The 27702-nt window shown below is 39.8% G+C and overlaps 3 protein-coding genes across 4 annotated transcripts in view; 1 reads left to right on the top strand and 2 right to left on the bottom strand.

Annotated features, from left to right (window-relative positions):
* LOC127952072 (calmodulin-regulated spectrin-associated protein 3) overlaps window positions 1-13688 on the top strand; it is a 32745-nt gene extending 19057 nt beyond the window's left edge. Inside the window, exons 3-17 of one of the 2 annotated variants that reach the window (XM_052550346.1) lie at window positions 3762-3902; window positions 4285-4371; window positions 5778-5916; window positions 5995-6134; window positions 6386-6479; window positions 6615-6660; window positions 6810-6874; window positions 7060-7132; window positions 7225-9265; window positions 9348-9472; window positions 9890-10173; window positions 10268-10361; window positions 10448-10560; window positions 11123-11241; window positions 11389-13688. In XM_052550346.1, the coding sequence (XP_052406306.1) occupies window positions 3762-3902; window positions 4285-4371; window positions 5778-5916; window positions 5995-6134; window positions 6386-6479; window positions 6615-6660; window positions 6810-6874; window positions 7060-7132; window positions 7225-9265; window positions 9348-9472; window positions 9890-10173; window positions 10268-10361; window positions 10448-10560; window positions 11123-11241; window positions 11389-11691 (3864 nt within the window). In that variant the 3' untranslated portion in view covers window positions 11692-13688. The remainder of the gene's footprint in view (window positions 1-3761; window positions 3903-4284; window positions 4372-5777; window positions 5917-5994; window positions 6135-6385; window positions 6480-6614; window positions 6661-6809; window positions 6875-7059; window positions 7133-7224; window positions 9266-9347; window positions 9473-9889; window positions 10174-10267; window positions 10362-10447; window positions 10561-11122; window positions 11242-11388) is intronic. The other variant, XM_052550347.1, reaches the window with a different exon arrangement.
* A 275-nt stretch (window positions 13689-13963) lies between these two features.
* On the bottom strand, window positions 13964-19464 carry LOC127952081 (nuclear receptor subfamily 5 group A member 2). The gene is made up of 7 exons (XM_052550357.1): window positions 19239-19464; window positions 18530-18645; window positions 18217-18358; window positions 16915-17666; window positions 14998-15117; window positions 14570-14717; window positions 13964-14497 (listed from the first exon to the last, which is right to left on the bottom strand). The coding sequence occupies exons 1-7, from the start codon at window positions 19336-19338 to the stop codon at window positions 14250-14252; spliced, it is 1626 nt and encodes a 541-aa protein (XP_052406317.1). The 5' UTR covers window positions 19339-19464; the 3' UTR covers window positions 13964-14249.
* Window positions 19465-23223: 3759 nt separating this feature from the next.
* Window positions 23224-26120, bottom strand: LOC127952090 (heme-binding protein 2). Its single transcript, XM_052550372.1, has 8 exons — window positions 26015-26120; window positions 25579-25638; window positions 25402-25486; window positions 25169-25289; window positions 24614-24753; window positions 24334-24497; window positions 24130-24244; window positions 23224-24026 (listed from the first exon to the last, which is right to left on the bottom strand). Coding segments are annotated over exons 1-7 (651 nt in total). The 5' UTR covers window positions 26017-26120; the 3' UTR covers window positions 23224-24026; window positions 24130-24165.
* Window positions 26121-27702: the final 1582 nt, after the last annotated feature.

Here is a 27702-nt window from a genome sequence, read left to right on the forward strand (position 1 = left end):
AAATTGTAATAAATGGCTGGAGTTTGTGTAACCAGAACTAAACCGGGGAATTTGGAAGTCAGATTATTGCGGTCTACTTCCTGAAGTTCCTGTACAGCTGGAGCTGCAGTCTGCAGTGTTTAAGCAGCGCTTTGTGCTCTGCTGCTTGGTTTTATTGATAACAAACACAACTGATTTTCATATTCGATATGTTTTCAGTATACAGTGTGTGTTTATGTGCTTGGAGGATGGGTTCGTAAGGTCCAGGGCTGCAGGGTTTTCTGTAAATCACCCCCTGCTGCGCCCCTGGCCCTCTTGTCCTCCTGTCTGTGGCACACTGAGGGCTGGAGGTTAGAAATAAGCATCTGTGTGGGGAAAACGGTTATAATAACCACAGTAAACTTTGTTTTGCCTTTGTCCTGCCAGTGGCATATGTTGGCGGTTGTCACTGGACTGCCTGGGTTTGTGGTGACGGCAGAATGTCATTAGGACTAGCTGTTGAGTTACTTCTGGGATTTCCAGCTTCATCTGTGCGCTCTAAGCTGTGGTGAGGTGCATTGTGGGTCATACTGGTTGTTATGGTGATTTGGCAGGCCGGTTGTGCTCTGTGTTCCAGTGTTGGTCCTGTTCCCCTCTCATTAGGAAACTTGTGATTCAGCTTAGCGAGTCCTGGAGAGTAGGGACGGGAAATCCAAGCCCCCTCCCGTCTCCTCTCGCTTTCATTACTCTCTTTTGTCATGAACTGCTCTCCCCTCCTCTCTGTAGAATTACTATACCGCATAACAGAGCAGAGCTTGTGACTTCTAAAGTAGTTTCTTACCGATCAGTCACACAATCATTTTGGCACTTATTTTGGGCAGAAGGTTTTTTTTTTTTTTATGGGGCTTTGGTGCACTCTTATTTTCAGGTGTAAGCATGGTCAGATTAGCCAAAATAAATCTATAAATTTCCATTCAAATATTTTCGGTCTAAGTTTTAAAATTTATTCTTTTTAAAATTAAAAGTCTCTGTGCTGTCGCTTTTGTTTAATTTAATGCAAAATAGTTTTTACCCAATTTGGTGTTCCTGGACAAAAATGACTGGCCTTTAAACATAGCTTGTAAATCTATGATCCTAATATAAAAAGCATCATTTGTGGATAATTTTGGCAATGTTTACTCAAAAACTGAGGTTAAGCTCAGATCAGTGAGTCCTGCGATATAATTAATTCCAAAAAAACAAAACAAACAAACAAACAAAAAAAACATATAGCCTGTCCTATTCGAAAGAGAATGAGATTATTAACAAATATATAATAATATATTATAATGTATGAAGCATAAAAAAAAAGTTGTTTGTTATACCCTGTGTAAGCAACGTCAGAAAGTTTATTCCAATGGGATAACATTAACATTTTCAGAAAATCCTTTCCATGTCCAAGTGTAGACAAGATATTTAAATTGGACTCTTTTTGTCTTTTTCCAATCTGTGCTCTCTTTGCTTATTGCTTCCATATTAAGAAAAGCATTTGAAATTTGAAAAATGATCTCTGACACTTTTATTGCCACTAGATACAATTCTTATGTTATCATCCTGTTTCGCTTTGCACCAGAACATCTGTTCTTAAAGCAGCGCAGAGATCGGTTGAAACCCTCCCACTGTGGCTTATTCTCACGAACACGGGCCCCTGGCTGAGCCAGTCACTGGAAGCTGAGGTATAAATGCTTTCTGACAGAGCTGCTCCACCCTTGGCTCTCTGCAGAGGTCAGAACTTCAGTTCACGCTCGGAAAGACACCCCCGTGCAATTGTGTCAATGTACTGAACAGGATAAACCCATTACTGACTGCTTCCAAAGGATGAAAGCTGCATGTATTGCGTGTAAGGGGGCAGACACTGGTTGGGACAGATTAGCATTAGCCGTGTGTGGTAGAGAGGGGGTCTGCATAAGGGAATGTGTTCCTCTGACCTGTTTGACTGTTTGGAAGTTAATGATTATAGCAGACTGAGTACAGCCAATACGAAAGGCAGGGAAGAGTCAGGGGAGGACATTCATGTTCACATAACAGCTATGAAAAACACCACTGGAAACATGTAGAAGGCAGCGTGTGTTCTATAGATTTTTGTCCAAGTCTTTTGTTTTGTCTTAAAAAACATGAAAAGAACCCCTCTGAAAATGTCTGGCATTGCTCCAGCTGAAAGTGAATGATTGTCTTTGGCCATGTTTGTCTTAGTCATAAACCAAAAGGAAATCTGTTATTTTCGTCCTTGAAAAATGTCCTTTCTTTACTGTGAAAACTCAACCCTCTGGCTGATTTTGACTATGGAAGGACTGTTTACCCTCATGTCGAGTCAAACGGCCCCTCAAGAACCACTATAGTGACCTTGTGTTCCCGTTGTGTTGCCGTGTTAGTGCGTGTCGCACAGTCTGGGTTATATTTTTATCCAAATTCAAGATTACATTTTGCTTTTTGTATAGCCCAATGAAAATTCACATTAAAATGAAGCTTTGGGACATTACAATAAAAATTATAAATGTTAATGCAAAAACGTGACCGTAATAAATTCAGTATAAATTCTTTATACTTTTCCATTACTATTATATACAAAAAAAAAAAAAGAAAAAAAAAAAGACCAAAACCATTTTCATGCAGTTTACTTGAACTTTAAATTCACTTGTAAATTGCTATTTACTACAGTGCCACTTTCGGTTGTTTGGGCTGCAGGTAGTAAACGTCCCCTGGTTGAAGTGCAGAAAGTAGTTAATGGCTTAACCCTCTTATCGCAGCTAAGGTGCTCTTCCTGACTCAGCTGATAATGTGGTCGGGTTGTTTTTAATGGGATTGGGCGTGAGCTGCCTCACTGTAATGGACTGAGAGGATGAAGAACAGTCCTCATCATCTGTGTCCTCTGTAGGACATCATTTCTGTTACAGAGTCTGGGATGATGTTATTGGATAAGAAAGATGGGTTTGTGAGTAGTGGTGAAACAACACAAATACATCAGTAGTCGATACCAATAACAGTGTCACAATTCTTGATGCAAATTAGCTTCCACCGGAAAACAGATATGCAAATGAACACACTTCTTTCATGTGTGTTAATGTAACCTTACCTTTCCAAATAGCCATTTTGACATGTAGATGATCTTCATTGAGCATGTGCATGAATTCACAATATATGCTTGTTTATAATTATTTACCATTTTGACATAATTACAGTTGACTTTTAACAACAGTTTGGTACCAAAATACCATTTTGTTATTCTTTTCTCACTGGGTATCCGATGTGCTCAGGAACCCCAGCACACATGCACAAACACATACTGTCTGTTGCAGTCCCCATTGAGCTGTTCTGCAGCACTGCCTTGTATCCTGGAGTCTGTCACACATGAGTCATACTGCAATATATCATTGAGAGAGGGAGAGAAGAGGAGGGAGGGGAACAATACTGCTGCAACACTTAAAAAGAGAAAGGAAACAGCAGGAAGTCAGTATTGAATATTGATTCATGTTTTGCTGCTTGATTGCACAGTGCTTTAAGGATGCATTATGCAGCAGAACAATGCATATGCATGTAAGTCATTGCAAATTATTTTTCACACTTATGCAGAAAACCAAACATTCATCTTCAATAAAGAATCTTCAGTCCTCCTGTGGCATTAGAAAGGCATTGCTTTCTGATGCTGTTCTGAATGTTACTGGATGGTTGTTATTACATTAGGCGCATTAGGTCAGTGTTCGAAATGACAGCTGGGTTTTCTCTATGCTCAGACAGTCCTGTTTGTTTTCCTCTGATTGGTACAGAGTGCCCACTTGGAGTTGATGGATGCCTTGATGGCAGTGGGTGCCATGGAGACGGTGCGCACAGTCTTGGCGAGTGGCGGATCGGAGCTATTTGGTACAGATGCAACCTGGGACAGAGCCCTGCTTTCCTGGGTGAATACGGTGAGTCATTTAATGAACTTAAGCAGCAGTTTTTTTGAGCTCAAATAACTCGTATAAACTCATTAACCCATACATCTAACTAAAAATAATAATTTACAATGGTAAAAATGTAGCTATAACAATTTACTTCATCATTTACATCATTCCAAACCTTTTAGACAAAATTTTCATTATTGGGTGAACTATACCTTACACTTCCCTGTTTACATGAACCAACTAACTTCTAATATATAATATTACTGGCCCTAAAATAACACTGTGGAACACCTTTACAAAAGACGCTCTGGGTGTGTGCTTCAGCAAATAAAGTCATGTAGACTACTTTACATTTTTTCTTTGATGTCATTGTCATAAGGTGTTTTTTCTTTTTTCTTTTGTGTAGCTGAATCAAAAACTAAAAGAACAAACAGATGGAACACAAAATGACGCATCTCAGCCTAGTACTCAACCAGAGCCTGTTCAACCTTCGGTAAGAAACACTCATAAACAAACACATACAGACTTGCTCACGAAAAGCTCAAAGGGCACATGTGTAAGATAACTTGACCACTACACCTCTACACAAACAGTCACTCATTTTCCTTAGCAGCACTATCTTTTCCTCAAGGTCTACTTTGCTGTCTAAATACCTATCCTATCCTCTTCCTCCTCCTCACTTGCTCTTCTACCTCTTTCTCCTCGCATATTCCTTCACTTCTTTCTGACAGTGTCCCACACGCTGGTACTGGAAACTTGTTCCTGTAAGTCTTTCTCTTGTCTTCCATTCCACCTTCTTTCCTCCATTTTCCTGTCCTACATTCATATAAATCTGTCCTCTTTCGCCCCCTGCTGGCAGCCCAGATTACGTAGATGGAATTTGATTCCTTTGACCCTGTTTGGATAATTAATCAAAATCATGCCTCAATTTTAGACTCCTCCACCTCATATCATGGACATTTATGCATCTATTAGATTAAATATTAATTAGTATAATAATAATGTAAATGACTTGCAGAATACCTGTAGAATTGTGTGGTGTTTATAGTAATAGAAAATAAAAAGTAAAGATGCAGCTTTTTGTTGATATCCTGTGTATCTTATCATGGCACATATGTATCCTCAACATTTCACTGCTGTTTTTGAGAGATGTAGTTGTAGTTTCATTGCATCAGTTTCTTGTGCTTGCACCGTAGGTTCTGCATTTAAAAGTTATGTGGATTTCTTGAGGGACATGACTTAGATTTAGACGTATCCTCTAGGTGAACCAAAATTGGAGTCAAAGACAGAATTGTTTAGTATCGTGGTTTTCTGAGAAAACGTCTTCCATTAGAGGAGTATTGTTAGTTGTCTTAACATCCTGCACCATCATTTGCATTACAAAAAATAAGCCAGAAATAAACACGGCATGTAAATTAAACCATAGTCTGTGGTGGTTTAGTGAATATAGTGTGTCTGTGTTATTAGTGCACTTATCTCCTAGTGCATGTTGTGTGTATCAAGTGGAAAAGGTTTCTACTGATGTATTGGGTGTTGGCTGTTCACACAGCTGCCTCTGTTCATTGCTCTGACCTGTTGAAGACTAAGTCTCCTGAGTGTTTGCTGTCCCACTTTCCGTTAACAATATCCTTGCTGTTCCTCAACTTATGTCTCATTCGCTTTTACTGCATTTTGTCTTCATGCACTGCTTGCATGGATTCCTTTTTGTTTTTCTCCTGGATATTTATTGCCATCTGGTGTTAGTTTCTTTGATATGGATATGTTTCCATCTCTATTTTTGCATTTACACAACATTCCCTGTCAGTGAAAAATGAGCAGTTTCATAATAACCTATCTAGTAACAAGCAACAAAACACTTCATCCAATATTGCAGTTCAACACATTATTTTTCTTGTTCAGATCCGGTACAGGAAGGACAGGATGCAGTCTAAGCTCAAACCCCATTTTCCTGTGGTGAGTGGAGTGAAGGATCTCTCAAACGGATGTGCTATTGCTGCAGTTATTCACCATTACTGTCCTGGTCTACTGAGATTAGAAGGTATGATCACATTTCAAATCTGAATCTGTCATTTTGTAGATGTGTAAGAAATTGATTTAATTTTTTTTGTCCTATTAGATGTATGTATGAAGGACTCCATGTCTGTGGCTGACAGCCTGTACAACCTACAGCTGATTCGGGAGTTCTGTGACAGCTGTTTAAAGAGCTGCTGCCCTCTACAGTTGGAAGATATGCTCTACAGCCCAGCAGAATTAAAGGTGTATATAAAACCTAAATTAAAACATAAAGAGGAGAGGGAGTATGTATAGTGTTGATTATGTTTTTCCATTGCTATGGTTAATCAGACACTTTAAGATTAGTCTTTACAGCATTCAGTAACAATAAGTGCTGAAGAAACATCAACTTGTGGATTCACTTCACATGATTATAATGGGATGATTTTTTAATAAGAATACAGTACTATGGGACATTATGGTATTTTATGTGTATTGTGCTTTTCTCTTTCTAGATAAACATAGTGAGCTTTCTGGCAGAGCTCTTGTATTGGTTTGAGGTCTCAAAGCCAGAGTTTGTTCAGCCCCTACAGGAATCTGAGCTGACTGGTAAGTGTATGTCTTAATGAACACATAGTTTATTTTCCTGCAGATCTGTAAATTTGTATGTTCCTTTTTTGATTTCTTCAGTGACAGTCAGTTAAAAAGGAATATGTAAGATGAAGTACTTTTTTATTCTTGTAGAAACATCTGGAAGGACCAGCAATGGCAAAAGCGCGTCAAGCAACAGGTAGAACTGAATTTTTGGCATTTGTTTGTATAGCTAAAATTATTCCAAAGCAAATTTTCTTTTTTCTTTTTTTCAAATGATCACTTAAATGAGCCTTTGTAAAATCAAGGCATAAGCTTAACGTGATTTACTTGTCTTTTATGTGCCAGTGGTTCTCCGTCTATTTTCAAAATGCCTTTCCTGCCCATCTCTTCCCCTGTGACTGCAGCAACAGGTGAGGAAAATGTGTTGTTACTCTGTCCTGAGTCATCATTTGACATTATTTGTTTGTTCCGTTCTTTGTGATGTATGTACACACTGTGTTTATTCTTTTTTGCTTAAAGGGAATTTTACATGGTCTGTGTTTGCATGTTGTATGTGTCATCCAGTCGTGTGTGTTTGTGTTTTCTCTATGATCAGGATCTCTGACTCAGTCTACCTCAATGTCTCATGTAGAGGCAGCAGGAAGAACTTGGACTAAGAAACCAATTAGGTAAGGTACTTCATTGTTTTATTCATTTTTTTTTTTCCTTCTTAATACTTTTTAGGGGAATTCATCTTTTTTTTTTCTTGATTGCTCTTCAGCCGTCCCCTGTCCTCTGCTGTGTCCTTTAGTATTCCTTTTGGACTGGACAGTGATGTGGACATTGTGATGGGGAACCCTGTTATAACTCGGTCTGTCAGTTCGGACAATCTTAACCCTGCTGGACAATCCATGACACATGTCCCATACACACCCCCAGAGGACCTCAGTCACTTGCTTAGTAAAGCTCCTGGGCCAAATGGCCCTCAAAGAGCTTCTTGGGCCACTCGAACTCGTCCGATGCTAGCTGAAGAGAACGGCATTGATGATAGTGAAACAGGAGAGCTACCAACCATTGAAGAGGCACTGCAGATCATCCACAACGATGAGAAGATAGAGCCTCGCCTTCACCCGGACGGGGCACCTGATGGTTTCTACCTGCATTCGCCAGGTGATTCAGCAACTGCTAGACTTAATGGCAGCCCAGTGACTCTCAGCTCTTCAGCCCCATCCCGCTCAGGAATGCTCTACCACCGATCCTCAGGAGTCCCGCCAGAGCCAAGCCGCACCAGACACCCCTCAGGGGGATCCAGAGATGATGACTCTGTATTAAGAGATGGTAGTGTGGATTCGGATGCCTCGGAAGATATTCCAAAAACTCAATCCACCCCTGCCACACCTGCCTCGGGTCCTCGCATAACACAACCGTGTGGTGAAGAGACACCGGATAGTGGTGTTAGGATGACCAATTTTGCCAAACGGAAGAAGAAACTTGTTTCAGAACAGGAACAACCCAGTGAACCACCGGCCCCACAGATGACTACATGGGCCAAGAAATCAGAGGAGAGTCCTAGTAAGAGTCCTGCTCTCAACAATGAAATGTCAGAGCTAGGGGCAAGGCTGGAGGAGAAGCGGAAGGCTATTGAGGCTCAGAAGAAGCGTATAGAGGCCATCTTTGCCAAACACCGGCAACGGCTGGGAAAAACGGCCTTTCTGCAGTTAAAGAAGGAGCAAGAGGATGGGGATGGTGAGGAAGGACGTCAAGGGGAGGTTGGTACCTCTGTAGAAGATGACATCAGCCGTTTGGCGCTAGAGGAGAAACTGGCACGCTTGGAGAGCGAAGAGCAGCAAGAGGAGGAATGCTTGAAAACGGGCCCCTCAGTAGAAGAAGAGGGAAATATCAAGCCCTCTGTCCAACAAGACAATCTGGGAGAGAAAGAAAAAGCTGGATTAGGAGTTCCTGGAGGAAAAGGCACGGCCCCTCTGGGAGATTACAACAATGCTGTCACTAAACTAAGTGCTGCTCTCAATTCTCTCCAAAATGATATGCAGCGCCTCTCGGAGCAGCAGAACCAGCTGATGAAGAAGAAGGCAGCTCCTAACAATCAGGCTTGGGTCATCCCACCCAGCTCCAAACCCTCAACAACTGCACCTTCTCGTTTGTCAAGGGAGTCCACTCGTGACCTGCCCTCTGCCTCCTCTTCTCCTTCCCCATCTCGCAAGATTGCAAGTCACACCGCTCCCCCCAAATCACCATCATCCCACCGTAGGGCACAGTCTGCACCTCCAAAAAGCCCCAAATTGCATCACCACCCTCGACCTGCAGAGCTCAAGACTCCTATTTCCACAAGAGTTATTACTCCCCCTCAAAGTGTTGACAGTCTCCCTCGTTTGCGAAGAGCATCCCCATGGCAGTGCAAGGATCAGAACTCATCCTCTTTCAGCATAGGTACCTCCAGTCAGAGTGAGTCCCGCTCAGCTTCGTCCCTGGCTAGACCAGAGGACACCTTCTCAGACACCGGCTCCAGTGAGGACCAAACAATCTTCAGTATGGACCTGGATAGCGGATCCTCACAGATTCTGCCCCGAAAGGAGCGCCAGGGTGGTGGCAGCAGCTCAGGAGCTCCTTCTGAGTGCTCCTTTGAGAGTGACGTTCCTGCAGCAGCTTTCAATGGCAAACGCAACAGCCTTATCGAGATCTCACTGTCCTCTCTCAAAGCATTGGAGGGTGAAGAAGCCGATCAGGGCCAGGATATCTTCTCCGATTCAATGAGCGACCAAACGGAGCCAGAAACTAGGGGTGGAGTTGGATTCTTCTTCAAGGTTAGGGGAGAATCACATGCTAAACTTGGAGACTTTTTAGCCTGAAAGGTGAAGCTGTATTTAACTGTCTGAAACTCTCTAGCAGGATGAAGCTCGACCTGAGGATGAGATGGAGAGGAGAAGAGCTGCATTACTTGAGAAACAACAGAAGAGAGCAGAGGAGATGAAGAGACGAAGACAGGAACAAGAAAGAGAGAGGGAGGCAAGGTAAGGCTTACCAACAAACTTGTAAAAAAAAGTGACAGTTATGAATGATGGCACACAAATCTTTAGACATACTGAGAGTAAAGTGTAATTTCTATTTCTTAGCAGTTAGTTAGCCTTTCATAGAATGAGGGGTCTGAGCCAAATGTGAAATAAGTGCTGAAACAAGTCCCTTAAGTCCTTTATTATCACTAAGTGTTTTAATATAAGGGTTTATATATATATATATATATATATATATATATATATATATATATATATATATATATATATATATATATATATATATATATATATATATATATATATATATATATATATATATATATATGCCATTTTAATGCACTTCAACTTATGTTAATCCCTATATTACCTTTTGGAAATTGTGAGCTTTATCAGTGCTGTCTATAAATGTTACAGTAGGTCATCTTCAGTGGATGAGCCTCGCAGAGGAGAGGAGAGACCCCGAACTCCTGTTACCCCTCCACCTCCACGCACCCCTCCACCAGAGGGCACTCCTCAGCGACGTGGAGACTTCACCCGCCAGGAGTATGAACGGCGACATCAGCTAAAAATAATGGAGGATCTAGATAAAGTTCTCCGCCAGAAACCCACTACAGTAAGAGGCGTCAAGAAGCAGAGGCCCAAAACAGTGTTCAGAGACGACTCCGACCTCTCTCGCAGCCCTGCCAAAGGGTTTATGGGTAAGTCATTGATCATCCGGAAGCTTATTTTCTTTCCATTTGATAATCACAGTTAGAAAGCTATATGTGATTCGTCAACTCTTTTCTCTCTCAGGTTCTAGACTAAATAAAGTTTACTCCCATTCAACCATGAATCTGTCCTCCATGGCCAATGACAGTGGAACGCTAACTGTCAGAAAATCTCCCAGGTAAATCAAATCTGTATTCGTTTTTCTGATGAAACATCTGCTCTTTTTTTGTGACCTCATCTCTAAATATCCATTCCTTCCCACAGTCGTTCTCATTCACCATCTAGACCGCGATCTCCAGGCCGTCTTGCTGCACAGAATGGGGACTGGGAAAATGGATCTACTATTTCATCCCCAGCTTCTATCCCAGAATACACCGGTAAACTATAAAAATGACATGATTTGCAGTTTAGTTAGTGGTCCTTACTAAGGCATTTGCTCAATATTGGGTTTAATTATTTCAACCTCAGGAATTAAATTTGGTGAACTACTTATTGGACACTCTTTGGCGATTTATATGAGGAGACTAGGGGTGAGCAATATACTGGTAGACACGATTAACCAGTAGAGATCGTCTTTATCTTGGTTGCATGCTCATGTGATGTTGCGGTGCTACATGGTTACGAAAACGTATTGTTTGCATGCATTTTTATGCACTGTGATTTTAAAAAACAAGTAATTTTTAAGCTGTTGAAATTACAATAAGCAGTGAAAGAGAACTCATTTCTCTATATGCTTTAGGGCTGTCACTTTTGAGAAAAATCTGTGCAACAGACTTAGTAACCATCTAGCAATGTCGTAGCATTGTGGTTTGTGAATTCTGCATGGGCAAGTGCCATTTGCAGAAAATCAAGGTATTTTAAGATTGTTTACATTTGGTTGTATGATTAAAAAATTGTGACTTTTAAACAATGACATGCATTTTTGCACTTCCGTTTCAGGACCGAAACTCTACAAGGAGCCAAGCTTCAAGTCCAATAAGTTCATTATCCATAATGCCATCTCTCGCTGTTGTTTGGCAGGCAAGGTCAACGAACCGCAAAAAAACAAGATTGTAGAGGTGAGTGACCTGTCAGTCAGCCCATTTAGTACACTCTGGGCACTCACGACTCACTGCAGACAGTCAACACATATTTGCATGGTGCATTTGAATGCATGATGTAATGGTCTGTTCCATTCATTTGTATTTCTTTCTCGTCTACGAAAGGAAATGGAGAAAAGCTCTGCGAACCATTTCCTCATACTGTTCCGGGATGCCAGCTGTCAGTTCCGGGCAGTTTACACCATGAACCCCGAGACGGAGGAGATGGTTCGGCTCACAGGTATTGGGCCGCGTGTTATCAGTCTCGCTATGGTGGAGTCGATCTACAAGTACAGCTCTGACCGCAAGCAGTTCACTGCCATCCCGTCCAAGACCATGTCCATGAGCGTGGATGCCTTCACCATTCCCAACCACCTATGGGAGCGCAAGCGCCCAGGAACCCCAAAGAAGCTTGGGACCCCGAAATAAAGGCTGCTGGAAATGCCAACTATGCCTGAGCTGGCCACGTCACCCTGGATTTCTGTCCCCGCTCCGGCAGAGTACCAGGGTACAGTGGAGTGCATGCCTGGAGAAGGAGTGGGATAACTAAAAAGAGGCCCTAATCCTAAGACCCGAAAATCCTAAAATAAAGTCCTCTCAGAAGTTTATAGTGGTGGACTGTGCAAAACCCTTACAAAGATCCATTCAGAAATCTCCATTGCCATTTTCTTAAGGTATCTCAAGTGAACACAAGTCATATTTCAATGGGCCTGATTGGTTTTCTAAGACTGTACAAAATGTATCCTTGGCATTTTAGATGCGACTTTCCAGTCTAAGTAAAATGAATGTCCTCCAGAAAACGATCCTCAGAAATCTTCCAGCTCCTTCCCTCCTTTACTCACTGAACTGGATCCATTGACATGTAAAGGATGCCCCGGATGAAATTGGATCTTCGCTCTTTGATGAATGTAGGGCACAAACCAACACAGGCCTTCTTATCGTCTTGTTTATCGTCATCAGCTTCTCAGTCTTAAGGGACTGAATGTAGAACTGTATTACAAGGGGGCACAGCCACTCTCCTTTGCCATGTCATGTGAAAAATCCCCTTGCTGCTGTCCATTTCCAGTCTGTATTGCTCTCTAATCAAACCGCCATGTCGTTTATCCTTCCTAAAGTCAGTCAGAGACATCTGGATGCTTGCTTCGGACCTAATCTAACTGGATCACTCAAGGTTTTGGACCTCAGGAGAGCATGTTAAAGACTCAGATATTTTTCCTTCCCGTTTGCTTTAAGAATGAATGAAAAAGCGAAAAGATGCCAGAACATGCTGTTGATTTCCATTAATGATACTCGAAAAAATGAAGGAAGTCTTTTTACTCTGTTTAGCTGTAACTGGAAAAATAATGTAACGAGAAGAGAAAAAAAACAAGGCTGATTTAATATACTGTATATCTGAATGCTGTTTATTGCCGATTCTTTCATTTTTGACAATGATTTGTATATTGTGGCGATTTGTAAGCAATGAATAAGCTACCCTTGCTGCTTCACTACTAGAGCTGGATGTGCTGGTGTGAATGAGTGTGTGAGCGGGACCGGGAACAGAACGAGACGGATGGTGAGAAACAATAAAGGCAAATCTGATATTAACTCTCACTTATGTACCCAGAGCTGAATGAACAAGTAGTCCTGTTTGGTGTAATGCATACTTACACCCCGACATGCAGCAGCACATAGTGATATACCAATAGTAAACACCAACAGAAAGTGATATTAAACAATTGCTAAAAGGAAGTGATAAAAAGCAGATGAGCAGCCCTGGTGTCTGCAGCCTTAAACAGTTATTATGTTGTTTATACTACTACGATCTATGAATTGTCTCCCAACTGTCTAACTTGGCCTTATGCGTTTCTTGGATGGCTTGAAGTGGTCTTTTTGTATGAAAAAAAGGGCATTAAGTCTGTTTCTCTTTTATCAAAGCACTAAAACAACTGATTCAGTCAGGCCACCCTTTCCTGTTTTCGAAGGATCAGATGAAGTACTTTACAGATTTGCTGTAAAGATGTACATATTTTTGTAAAGAGCCAAAAAAAAAAAATCATTTTTGAAGTGATTGGATAATATGTTTCTGTCAAATGAATGGGAGATGTGTATTTGTGTGTAGGTTGCATGTGTTTGTCTGTTGGTGAAACATGAAGGTGTATTGTAACTGGATTCTGTGCAATTGTGTAGAATGTTAGGTCACCTAAGGTATATGTATTTATTGGGTAAGGATGAGCTAGAGTTTTCCGTATAGTTCCAGATTTTATTATTTATGTTATGGCAAATGTGGTGATTCACGCGTTCATTTCAGAAAGCGCATTAATGTTTTCTGTTTTTCTTTTACCGTTTCCATGTTCATGTTGGTAGATTTTGTTTTCTCCCAAATACTTTGATTATGGATTAATCCCATGTGACAGGATTAGAAAAATAAAATCATTTTTAAATAATTCTGGTTCTTTCTCATCGTCACTGATTTTAAGTTCTACAAGTTATATACATTATATCAGCTTTTGTTTCCATTTTGTAAACATTTACATTTTTACATGTCCATGTCTCTGTTTTTAGTTGTGTTCGTATTATTCCCAGTCCAAAACTGCATCTTTGAACATGTAGGTGAATTTTAACAGTTCTGGTCATATTTTAAAATGTATAATAATGACCAGACATGTTCTTGATGGCTGCATTCAAGACACAGGACACCTGATATCAGACCACAGAAATCTACGTATACACACACTTTTATTGGAAAGTCAAACTGATACAAACACAAAGTGTGATGAGCTTCTGCGACTGTTTTTATACATATGGCAGTTTGAATGCTTGCATTTTTGACTGGATGTGGTCCATAACTGTAAGTTGAGTGGTTAAAATATGTATGTGCTTTACATCTCATACACTCACAATTGTTGTCAGCCAACAATGACAACTGGATTTGTTCAGAGCTCAAAATTATTAGACACCAAATATATGAAGGCATTTCCAACAACAAGCTTTATTTTGATGGTGTCTCATGTGTGCTTGGCATGAAGCATTTCAGTCAACAATGAGTTGCAAGGAAGATCTCCCAGCAGGTGGCGCTGATACAGGTATTCCTCCACCTGTAGACTGATGCTGCGCACCTCTGGCAGACGGAGCAGCAGCTGTCCAAACTTGTCAGAGTGGCCTGGGTAGGTTTGCATAGTGTGGTCCATCAAAGCCTTGTTTACACGCTCTTGTGTTTGTTCTACCTGCCTTCGATCCTGTACTGATTTAACATCTGCAAAACACATGGCCCTTACAACTCTGGTCCAACAGGACGTGTTCAGATTAAAAGAAAAAAGAAACCCACCTGGATTGAAGAGAACCAGATATTTGAGAGACACAAACTCTTCTCTGTCTAGTTGTAGCGACCTAAGCTTGGAGACGAGGTCCTGGGCTCTGGACACCAAACTACTGAGAGTTGCTCCAGCCTGACTGAAGATGGTTGATACCTCAATCTGGTACAATTAAGGCAAGTCAAATGCAAAGACTCCTAAACGGTCATTAAACTGTAACAGTGGTGAAGTGCAGCATTGCCCAGCCCTGTTCCTGGAGGCACACCAATAGTACACATTTTCTAATTCTTTCTAATCCATGCCACCTTATTCAACTCAACAGCATATTAGCAAAGACTGAAATAGATGGGCCAGATAAGGGAGACATCCAAAATGTTACCCGTTGATGGGCTTCCAGGAACAGAGTACGGGAATGCTTGTTTAGTGATAGAGGTGTTCTTACCTGTTGTCCAGTAATCAGACAGATGCTGCCATCTCTCCCATAAGCCACCTGCCTGCATAAGTGATCCAGGACGAGAAGCTCACTCCAGCAGCTCTGCAGTAACACCATTTGATCCTCCACCTGTAAGAGATCGGGTACTCTAGTTATGCAGCATTGGACAACTTAGACCAGGGGTTCTCAACTCTGGCCCTCAAGTCTAGCTTCAACCTTCATCAAACTCGCTTGCCAGTAACTTTCTAGTAATCCCAAAGACCCTTAATAGCTTGTTTAGGTGCATTTGATTAGGGCTGGAGCTAAACTGTGCAGGAAAGTGGAACTCGAGTGCCAAAGTTGAGAATCCCTGACTTTTGGTCCTTGAAAAGCATAGACAGGCAGCTTTGGTCCTGGAGGTCTACTGTCCTGCAGAGTTTAGCTACAACCCTAAACCTAAACAAGCCCTTAACCCAAGCCTGAACCCAAGCTAATGAATGTCTTTAGGAAAGCTACAGGCAGGCAAGTTTTTTTTTTTCAGAGTTGGAGCTAAACTCTACAGGACAGTGGTCCTTAAGGACCGATGTTGTCAATCCTTGTTGAAAAAGTTACAATTGTTAATCAGATCCCTTCTCATAATACAAGCATGTACGTTGTTCTGGAGCCTAGGCCTCAGCATGGGATGCTGGTGTCTCTACCAGGCTTCAAAAACAGTGAGATTTCTTGTTCATCCAGGATACTAACTCGGCAGTAAGGCCATGGTGCTCCACTACTTAGACCAGCATCTGACCAGCACTAATCAACCTAAACCAGGTTGGTACAGTAACCAAGATTTAGGAACAGTCTCTGGATCAACATTCCAAGCAATGAATCAAATTTTAGGTATATGCAAAGGGTAGGGTGACCATATGCGCTGTTCATACGGGACAAGTCCCAGCCAGGATTTTAATAATGCCTAAAATATCCAGCTTTTTGCTATTTGCACTCTGCAGGTTGATCGTTGTGTAACATTCACAAGAGCTATAAAGAGCAGAGCAGACGGCTCCTTATGCTTTCGAATTGCTTTCATGTGTTTGTTTGTTCGATTGACTTGAAGCATTGTGGTGCAATTTTTTATTTTTTTGGATTTGTGCACAGCAACGGTTCAATTAAATCGAACAAACAAACACGTGTGCATTTTGCATCGCTTTGATCGTTCCCTCTAGATCTCACCTTCTCACACGCAGCCCCATGATTGGTCGATTATGTACAATACCTGCATGTTATTGGTCAAACTGCTCTGGATGCTCTGTCCCTGTAATTTTACAGGGGTTATGGTATGGTTAGTTTTGGGCAGGGGTGTCCAAACTCGGTCATGGAGGGCCAATTTAGCTCCAAACCCAATTAAACACACTTAAACCAGATAATCAAGGTCTTATTAGGCTTTCAGAAACTTACAGGCAGGTCTGTTGTGAAAAGGTAGAGCTAACCTCTGCAGGACAGTGGCCTTCCAGGACTGCGTTCGGATACCCCTGTTTCTTGGGTTAGGGGTAGGGTTTGTTTCCTTGGGAAGCAATGATGTTGTAAGACCAATAAAAGATGGTGATCCATAAACTTCATGAATAAATCGAGGCGAACAGCTCAGAGCAGCAGACACATTCATATTGGTTAGGGCTGCATGATATATCGCATGCGATATTTAATGCGCATATTGTCAGTAAAGTTGGTTCTGTAATCGGCGGTAAATCTCCATCATCTGTGTGCTTTCACATGGAGGATTTACTACACAGATCCGCTGTTCACTGACAAGCTGCACAAAACCACGATCATATTTTGCACAGCTTGTCAGTTTTACCACTTTATCGGGCAGCCCTAATACTGGTCTTTACAGCAGTGATACTGAATATTACACAAACACAAAAAACAATATATCCAATGCATTTGCGATCATAGTGCAAACTCTTCTACCTTAAGCTCCTTAAATAGTGTGCTGTTTCTTGCCCACTCCACCAGTCCAAACAAAGTCTGGTCAGCCATTTTGCACATGATGCTGAAGGTGTTGAGGCGGTCATGTTTTCCTCGGCTGGCCTGTTCTCTTTGGAGGCTTGCTAACACCCGCGTGCAAAGCTGCTTCTCATCTGGCTCAGCTTGTAGGAGCTCATTTAGGAAGCACGAACTAGGGGTCGGTGTTGACCTGGGAGTGAAGTTCTGTGCTGGAGTTGGGGTAGAACTTGGAGTTGAGGTTGGCGTGAGTGTAGGTGTGAAGAGAACAGTAGGAGAGATTGGAGCAGGGGGTGTCACAGAAGCAGGGCTGTAGCTAAAGGGGAGCTCTCGTTTCTCGGGAGGGTATCCGTGGAAGCTTTGATGGACCGTGGAATCTGGATAGCATAGTGTATGGAAAGGTAGGGCTGGGTCAGATAGTGTCCGCTCTCTGGGCATGGTGCAGTCCAACAGCATGGGAAACTCAGACTGGCTCATACTGGGATGAAAGGGCTGAGGTGCATGGTAGTGGTCAGAGCCAAGAGATGCATGGGAGGGGTTGAGGACATGAAAATCCTGAGGCACAGCAGGTACCAGTGCTTGTGGTCCCTCAATTTTGACACTGTAGGGGGCATTGTTTGTCTGGTGATAGGTCCCTCTTTGCTGTTTCGATTGCCTGTCCCGTCGGTACAGAGGTCCAAACTTGTTTCGCCCACCCCTCATCCTGTCCGCACGTACAGCTGTGACAAGTAATTTTACAATTAACTAAATCACACACTGTGTTCAAAAGAGCATTGTCCTCACAGTTCTAAATTATAGTTTCTCAAACCAGTTCCTGGAGGCACACCGACTTTAAACATTTTTCGAACTCTTCCTAATCAAACACACCTTCAGTTCATCTCATCTTTCATAGAGACTCCAAGACCAGGAGTGGATGGGTACAGTAAGGTAGACATCCAAAATGTGCAGTGGCGACGGGGCTCCAGGACAGGTTTGAGAAGCATTGCTTTATTATAGTGGCGTCATTTTAATTTCTTTTTCTTTTTTTTTCTTGCTTGCCTGCATATTACTTTATTCCCCTTACTGGGTCATCAAAGATAGCTATTGCACTGGTTTATGGTTTCAAAGGTAAGTGGGAACAGGACCAGAGCTATATCGGATGGCTAATTGGGAATATCGTACCATATCTCAGAGACAATAACTGCCCTTTTCCTTACATGCGTCTTCTTTTAAAGAACTGAAAGAATATCTACAAAGCAATGGAATCAGTGTTTGGGTTTGCATGCATACCTTCTTTCTTCATGCCAACAGCTAAACATTTCTGAAAGCGGCAGTAAGGACATCGTTTCCTCTGGGCTGGGTCCATTGGGCAGCATTGTGCATCTGCACACGTATAGCGCTTGTTATTCTGTACAGAGCGCTTAAAAAAGCCCTGGTGATAATATTTGTCTTTAGTATTTAAGAATAATTATAGAAATTTAAGAATGAAGAAAAAAAATAATAATTATTATATATATATGAGAGAGAGAGAGAGAGAGACAGAGAGAGAAAATTAAAGCTACTACTGTGTACTTTTTACTTCCTGACTGACAGGAACACTTACCTTACAGCTCTCACAGGTAAGTAGACCATAGTGATATCCTGACACCCTGTCACCACACACAGGACAGCCCTCTTTTTGAGTTGCCCTACCGTCTGGGTCTGGTTTTAACTCCTGAGCTATGGGACAGAACATTCATTGTAAATAGGAGTGTTAATGTATCTTTTGTCCACTTTCTTTCTTTGTCACCTTCAGGAAACAGCAAATGAAAATCAAGAAGCCTACTGTAAGATGATCGTCTAGAAGTAGACCAAAAGGTTATGCAGTTTAATGATCAGTCTATCTGATCAGTCTATCGGAGTAGTCTATTATATCTCAAATAGGCTTAGTCTCTTATCACTCGACTGATTAAACAATGAGATAGAGGGCTTACATAATCCTTACGGTTTGATATTTTCAGCAGCAGTCAAAAGATAAATAAAATGACTTCTAAATCTTTTTTTATTTTTTTATTGTTGAAGCAAATGTCAATTGAATGAAATCACAAATCTTTTTGATTCACATCTTCAGTATGCACACTAAACATGACTGAACTGTTCAGCACAATCAAATCGCATGACAAGATTTTCTGAAGATCGCTGAATATCTTATTTCTAATGGAAACTGAATAAGTCATTGACTTCAAATGTTTGCTATGCTCAAATGGATTACGTTAGCAATTAATGCTATTGCTAAAGCCTCTAAAATCTCTAAGACCTGAAGTTCTACTTACATGTTGACGGTCCTTCTTGTGACGCAAAGTCCTGTGTGTAATCGGCAGAGTGGAGGGCCGTGGGCTGGGGGTGATCCAGGGGATAGTTTGAGATGTTCATGGTCCATAGGAGAGGGGTGGCATGGGTCACCGTAAGCTGTCATTCATAACTGTCCAGGCCTCCAGGACTCAGAGCAGGACAGAGAGGAAAACAGGCACATACATAGGCTGTCTCAGAGATGGTGTAAAGGCCCTCAGTTAGACTTTGCTCCATACTGAGGGTAATAAACCTGAGTCTGTCACACCTTCCCAACGAGCAAGATCTCATTCATGCAAGGTGCACTGCAGGAGCAGCATATATGGTTTATCAGACCAGTCCAACTACAGCCATGTGATTATCAAGTGTTTGGTAAACTCCAAGAAGCAGAACATAGAACTTTGATTTAAATGTATAGAAATAAGGCAGAGGACTGTAATGAGATTACTCTAGTGCTCAAATTTGCAACACGTAATATACTATGTTTTGCTATCTTTTATCAGTGTGAGGTTCCAGCACCTTTGGAATCAATTACAAAACAAGGAGTCTAGTTATGATGAAGGGAGCTGGTAAGGACAGTGATGTGGGGTCTGACGTGTAAAGCCATAAAACAGGTCAAGGGTCAGTGGTGTGGTCTAGTTTTTTTGTAGTATGTGATAAAAAATAAAATAAAATAAAAATCCCCTCCCAGCCTGTTGTAAGCATGCATGATGTAATTGGATATTGACTCCACTAGAGGGCCACCTTGGGGTTGACTGCAGAGGCTTACTGTCAGACTGTGGCATGCATGAGCAGGTTAGCAGTAAAATTAAAAATTCCCTTAGCAGTGCTGGGCAAACTGAAGGACAAGCCATGGGGTAGATACAGATTCAATCGTCTGCCATTTGGTATCAAGTCTGCTCGTGAAGTTTTCCAGCAGTTCAATAATGAAGTGTTCAGAGACATAGGCGGTGGGTACATATTGTAGCTGATGATATGATTGTTACAGCTGCAACAGAACAAGAACAAAATGTCATTGTGTGTGTTTTTTTGCTCTCTCCATAATTTTAGCAACAATGTGAAATTCAACCCAGACAAGATCCAGGCCAAGATGAACAAAGTACATTTCATGGGCCATGTGATAACTCCACAGGGTGTGAAAGCAGATGCTGGCCAGATACAGGCAGTAGTAAGCATGCCAGCACCCACGGACAGACAAGTGCTGCAGTGTCTTTTGGGTATGATAAGATATCATGAACCATTTATTCCAGGTGATTCTTCACTCACGGCTCCTCTCAAACAACTGTGAGAAAGGACATTGCATTCCAGTGGCAACCAAACACAACAAGGCACTTTCTGCACTCAAAACAGCACTGACCAACACACCAGTTCTCAGGTACTACGATCCCAACACAGCACTCACCATACAAACAGTAAATGTCCAATTGGACCATAATCCACTGGAGGCTATTTTCAGACAGCCACTGAGCAAAGCACCAGCGAGACTCCAGCATATAAGCTTACAGCTACAGAAATATGACTTTATTGTCCAATACTGAGTCCCTCAATTCATCAGTTCTGGCCTGTCAGACACACTTATTGCTTATTGCTGTTATCAGGTAGAATCTTGATTCCCGAGTCAATGAGAACAGAGATGTTGCAGAAACTGCAGAAACACGCCAAGGAATACAGCGGACAAGAGCACATGCCAGAAAATGTCTGTATTGGCCTGGAATGACCAAACACATAGCACAGATGGTTGAGATGTGTCCAACATGCCAACAGTTCCAGCCCAGGAACCAGAAAGAGCCACTCATCTCTCATGAAAACCCAGAGCCCCCCTGGTTAAAAAGTAGCTGCTGACATCTTTGAAATCAGAGGTCAGTTATTTCTACTGATTGTCGATTACATGTCAAAGTTTCCTGAGGTGATGAATATCAGAGACAATACAGTTCACTCAGCAATTCAAAAGATGAAAGCAGTGTATGCAAGGCATGGCATTCCAAAAGTGATGGTGTACGATCACATACCCTTTGCTAGCTATGAAATGAAGACATTGCTGCAGAGCGTGGCATTAAGCTGACATGTATAATGTAAAGTTCCTGTGAGGTTTCAGCACTACTGCATGAACTGACTATGTATTTGCCTAGTCAAGGCTAATTAAGGTTAAGCATGTTTAAGTTTTGAACTGCTTATTGGACAAGATGTTTGCTGTAAGTAAGAAAAAAAAGTCCCTGTTACAAAGATTTTAAGATCTATATCCAGAGTTCATATATCCTGTCTGTAGAGTGTATTGTTGGGCTAGACTGCAGGGACTGCTTATGTTCTGTAACAAATATGTGGATACACTGCAATAGAAGAAACACTACACCCGTCCCAGAATAGCACCTCATAAGCACCACCACACTCACTAATCAATGCTCTAAGTTTACTTTTATATTTAGGCGCACTTGTCCTGATTATTAAAAATAAATAAAAATTAGGAGCACAGAAAAAAATTCAGGAGTACTTTCTGAACAATAACAAAAATGTACCTTCCCGTTACAAGTAATATTGGACACTTTAAAGTGATTTACAGGGGCATTTTTTTTTTCAAAATGCATTGAAAGTTTGGTAACTTATGTCAGATGCAAAATTGTATTATTAAAGTTTTTTTTTTATTTTATTTTTTTACCTAAGTTAAACAATGGAATAAGAATAATAAGTTACCGATCAAATAAAATCAGTATTAACAAAATAAATTTGCACTACAGAGGTGGCACAGAAGAACACAAAAGTAGCTTGTAGGTATTCACAGATATTTAATGAGGCTCAGAGGTTGCATGTGTGCAATTAACTTTTAAAATATTCATGTTGAAAATAATGTTTCAATATAAAATTTTGAATATATATAATTTCATAATTTGAAAAGTTTCGTTCAGAAGTATCGTATCGAATCAACGATACTGCCTTGAAAATTATCTGTATCATATCGAAAACAAAATAAGTGCTACTGCCCATGGAGAGGGAGCGGGGTGTTTGCCGATAGAGCCTATTTACACTAAGTGAAAATAGCAGTATTTTAAGTGATATGCTATTTATTTACACTGAAGAGCTAGATTGTATTTATACTATGTTAAAATATCCTGCTACTTTAACATAGTATATACAATCTAGCAATCAACTTATTGCAAATAGTGGCAATTATCTGCACCTCAGCATTGTAATACATTATAAAACATTATGCAATAATATCTTGATTTATTTCAAAAAAATATATTGATTTAATTAAAATTATTAAATGGATGTCACCTAATTTGACAGAAGCCCTAGACCTACCCTAACCCTGCCTGATAATTTATTTTCAACTTTTTGATTATTTCCTTACTTTTTCTTAAAAATAAATGCTTTTCTGATGTGATTTGAAATTTGAAAAGTGAGAGAAAAAAAGTTCGTCACAGGGCAGATCCAAACCCGAGTCGATCGCGTCAAAACATGCTTTAACATCTGCGCTACTGAATCTGAAGAGTTAAAGCGTTTTTATATAACACTGAATAATCCAATCACATGTTGCTGGGTGAAGCTGATGTCTCTGCCAACAAGGAGACCTGTTTGCACTTGGTGTAAATAGACACTCAGATTTTTAAAAACTTTTTTTTTTCAACAGTTAAAACAGTTGCCCACAGAAAGCCTATGACTGGGTCATCTTTTTTCTGTCCGGAAAAGTGTGAAGAATGATTCCAAATCCCTCCCACAGCTCAAGCATTTTTACTTGACACTAGGTGGCACTATAATGCACAATTTTACCCTCGACATAAGATCAGATCAATTGAATCGGTTCAGCACTTAAAAAAAAAATTTTTTTTTAGAAAATAAACATGAATAATCTAATTGCAGTTGTCCCTGAATATTAATTTATGTTTTGTATCAGATTTGGTACATCAAGTTTTTTTTTGGCCTTTATGGTTATACTTGTGAGCAGTGAGAAAGTGGAGAGCACAGGAGAAGAAAAACACGTAGGCTACATTTTATTTAGAAGCAATTGCAATTAGGTGCACTTTTTTATATCCATGGCCAGAAAGTAAGAGGAAATAGTTTGTAAAGCAAATGAACTGATATATATTTTAGTGGTTACTTTATATCCCACGTCTAAGTAATAAAAGATTTCAATTCTTCACAAGTCAATATCCATGAGTCAGTAGATTCAATTGTGAGTGGTTGATCATCTTGCAATTCAGAATTTATATACTATCAACTACATTTTGTGAAAATTGGCATGAAGGTAGTGCAACCATAAGTGTTCAATGGCTTCTGTGCAAATAAACCTTTTACCATTGGTCATTAACTGCATCCATCACATCAAGTCTGTCAAATGTAAATTTAGCAAGAGGCCAGTTTTCAGCCAGCAGGTTATATATTAATATAAACATAAATGTAATTTAATCATATGACCCATAATTTGTAAAGAAACATTTCAATAAATCACAAGATCTGGTTTTTATTTTTATTTTTTGTTTTTTTTAAACAAATGTTTATAACACATGCTTATAGACCAAATATCATCCCTTGGAGGTTGACATTTTTTTTTTTTACATATGCCGGTTTTCTTTCTTTTTTTTTATGTTGACTACTAAACCAAACTCAACTCTTTTACAGTATATGTGCTAATGATTTAATACTGTGCTAAATATGTATCCTATACTCATTAAAAAAACAACAAAAAAAGAACTAAAAAAACAACAACAAAAAGACCATGTGAGGCAGTTTAACATGCTATGACTACAGGAGTACATGTAGTTCTGCACTCTGTGGCTCTGAAAAAGAAATCACAAATAAATGTGTAGTTAGACATTCAACAGTTTTCCTGTTATTAATATGAAAATAATTCATTTTCTTATTTAAATGAATATAATTTACCTTTAAAAGAGTTGTTCGAGATGAAGCTCAGAGAAATTATCCACTCCTAGGACACACAGGCTCACCCTTAACAATATACCAGGCCTCATTGTGTCTGTTCATAATCTTCATCGGGCTGAAAAACACACAAACACAATACAATAAACACAACAATGACTGAAATCAGAGAGCATTGCAGGCAGAAAGGAGGTAAGCTAAGTGCACCTGTTATAGCCAACATTATAATGGTACTCTGTTTCATAAGTAGCTTGTACATTGTCCAGCGATGTTTTCAGACTATCAGACTGTGATTTGGCCACAAGTGACATCATCCAGCCCCCGTAACTCTTGACATATACTTTCATATCCGGAGTGTCTGTTAAGTGTACCTACAAATAAAGATTGGAACAAGTTATATATATATATATATATATATATATATATATATATATATATATAAATATTCAGTTAAATAGAAATCACAGAAAATATCAGTGAGACCCACAGAGGAATCAGTAGGTTTGGGTGGATTGGCCTGGTATTTGGAGGGCAGGAGGAAGCTGAGACCATAGACTGATGACTGCCACATGCTCGCATTCTCGTTGACTTTAATGAGGACTGGTGCAGTCATGTCAATCTTTGCACCTAGAAAATAAGGGTTATAATTTGATTATAAGGATAAATTTGAAGTTTTTTTTTTTTTTTTGCTTCCAATGAATATTAAATGTTTTCTTCATTTCATTTGTATGTTTTAATATTTGTCATGCTATTTCAGTTCATTACAGGACACTGGATAGCTTAACCGTTTAATGCACTTTGTTATTGTTCCGGTTACTTTCTGAAGGAAAGCACATTTACAAAATGTTGCAAAATTTGGACTCGCTGACATGGCTTATTTTACTATGTCTTCATCTGAAGAAAGAAAGTTCTACATCTGGGATGCAGGAGGATGAATAAATAATGAGAAAATCTTTTTTTTTTTTTTTAAGTCCCTCACATGTTTTAATATCCTTGAGAACATTTGGTCCTCCACAATGTTTGACCCCCAAAACAAACTCACCGGCCTCATTTTCTCCGGTGATGTATTTATAAAGTTTCCTGAATGCTCTTGAAGTTGCAACTTCCATGAAATAGGATTCAGCTTCTGTGGTCACCCACTTAGCAGCTTCATAGTGGCGTACCTGAAGGAATAGAGCACTTCATCTCATTACCATGATCTGTTTCAACTTGTCTTTTTTTGAGAAATTTTGAGATCTCTTTACTCTTTCATGTTTGTGCAGTCCTGTATCTCACCTCGTAACCATCTCCTTCACACACCAAGTCAAACAGAAAGCACTCTTTGGTCTCTGTGCAGTAACTGGATTCGCTTGTGGAGTCCCTGAGAGATGCACACACAATACATTCAGATTGAGCTTTACACAACAATGCAAATAAGATCCCAGTGGCAAGAGAAGTTAAAACGAATCTCACCCAACTCTTCCGTGTACTGCCACTGCAAAGAGCAGCAAGATCAATCCTTTCAGACAAATCCTTAAAAACATTACAGAACAAACAGAAAAAAATGAGGTTACTTTTAGGGAACTCTAGCAGTAGTCATTTTGGTAGCACTTTATTTTACAGTCCTGTTCCTCATGTACATACTATGTACTTTTTATAGTAATAACAATAACTATGTAATAACTAGGTACTAACCGTGAACCTACCCCTAAACCTAAGCCTACCCCATGTAGTTACCTTGTATTACCAGAACTTTCTTAGATATATACACTGTAAGAACACTATAGAAGTACACTGTAAGTACATGTTAGTACACGTACTGTAAAATCAAGTGCAACCGTCATTTTTATGGTGCTGCTGTGGTTTATTCTGTACAGCTGTGTAAGAGAGTAAAAGCTTCAGTACTTACATGTTGTAGAATGTTGTATCTTGAAGCTGTGTAGAGATGAAGTATGCACGTACACGCCTGCAAGCTGTTATTTATACATGCAACGTTATGAAATCTGTCCCCTCCTTCAAGACACGCCCCAACTCCGCAGTCATGTAAGCATGTTAAATAAGAGTTTGTCTTATCCACCAGGGACAGTATTTCATCTTTTTTATTCATTTATTTATTATTTGATTATCAAATAGCCATGTCTATCCATTCAATCTTAAAGTAATGATTCTAAAAAATGTGCTGTTGTTCTAAAAGTGGTCTAAATAACTTTTTTTTTATTACATTATAAAGAACCATTTGTGGAATGAAAAGGTTTCATGAATGTAAAAGGTTTTTCATGAATACCTATAAAGAAAAAATATTTTTAAGAGTGTACAGTATACTGACAGACATACTTTTATATGTGTACAACATTAATTACAGCTCAGCATTCCTTTTATTTTTATGCGATGGCGTGTTTGTGATTATTTACTGGGAAAACTAAGTTGGCTTTTTAAGGGTAGATGGGGGTCTCATGAGGTTGTTACACAATAACTTCTGGATTCCATTCAGAACTAAACTGTATCTTAATGCATGACATTTGATCAATATGGTCACTCTGTCAATGACATATCAAAGCTCTGATGTAAAATAAGCAAACAGAACCTTTGACCGCTGACTGACCACAGCTCTGTTCACTGTGTGCAGTAGTGAATGTGACAGTCATCCAGATGCTTAAGTAGGCTAAATGTCAAAATTGCTTAACTTTTTTTTAGAGTAGAAGAGGGATATTATTTCAGGTGACCAACTGCAACTGAAGCCTTTGATAAATGGACAGAAGTTGTTGTTGATCATATAGACAGTACAATAAATGCAAATATGTTGCCATTTTTGTTTTAATATCTCTTCAAGGACATCTTATCAAGTAATGTTTTAATACATAATTATTTATGGATGCATAGTTTGAAATAAGAGATCATTAGATCATTAAAATGTTGTTTTGTCAGGGTAAATAATAATAAAAAGTGATTAAAAATTATTTAAAATAAAGGTTATAGTCTGAAAGTAAAAATAATTTTACTTTCAGACCATAACTTCTGTGTTTTCTGGGTGAAGCAAAATCCTTTGAGACCCAGAATTGTGTTTTTTCATTTCATGCCCACGTGGAGATTATATCTCTTTATGGTCAATTCAGGATAAATTCAAAGGTTTAGCTCTTTGTCTCCTGAACAGTCCTGGTGCTCTCTGATATCTTTTGTTTAGGGTTTTGTAATGGTTGTACAAGTGTTGGGTGTAGCTGGGTGTCTTGTTTCATGCATTCTTCACTAAACATGAAAAAGTTCTCTAAACATCTGGTATGATTTATCATTGATGCAGTTACGCAAAGACAATATTATGCAAAATTATGATATAACAGCAAAGATAAACTGCTCATAAATCATCCACATTTATTCCAGATCATTTTGAACTTGACACATTAATAGTAAGTTTAACATACTGTTTGTAATTTCCCCCATGAGATGTTCCCGAAATCTTCATTCGGAAAAGTATTAGAGTTCACCGTGCAACTCTTATGTGTGTTTGACAGTTGTTATGCAAGACTGACATAACAGCAGATATGTTTTATTCACCAGGAGTTGTCTGCTTTTTCTTCTTAAGTGCCTGTATTTGTTGTGTGA

Source organism: Carassius gibelio, chromosome B3, assembly GCF_023724105.1.
Source record: "Carassius gibelio isolate Cgi1373 ecotype wild population from Czech Republic chromosome B3, carGib1.2-hapl.c, whole genome shotgun sequence".
NCBI lineage: Eukaryota > Metazoa > Chordata > Actinopteri > Cypriniformes > Cyprinidae > Carassius > Carassius gibelio.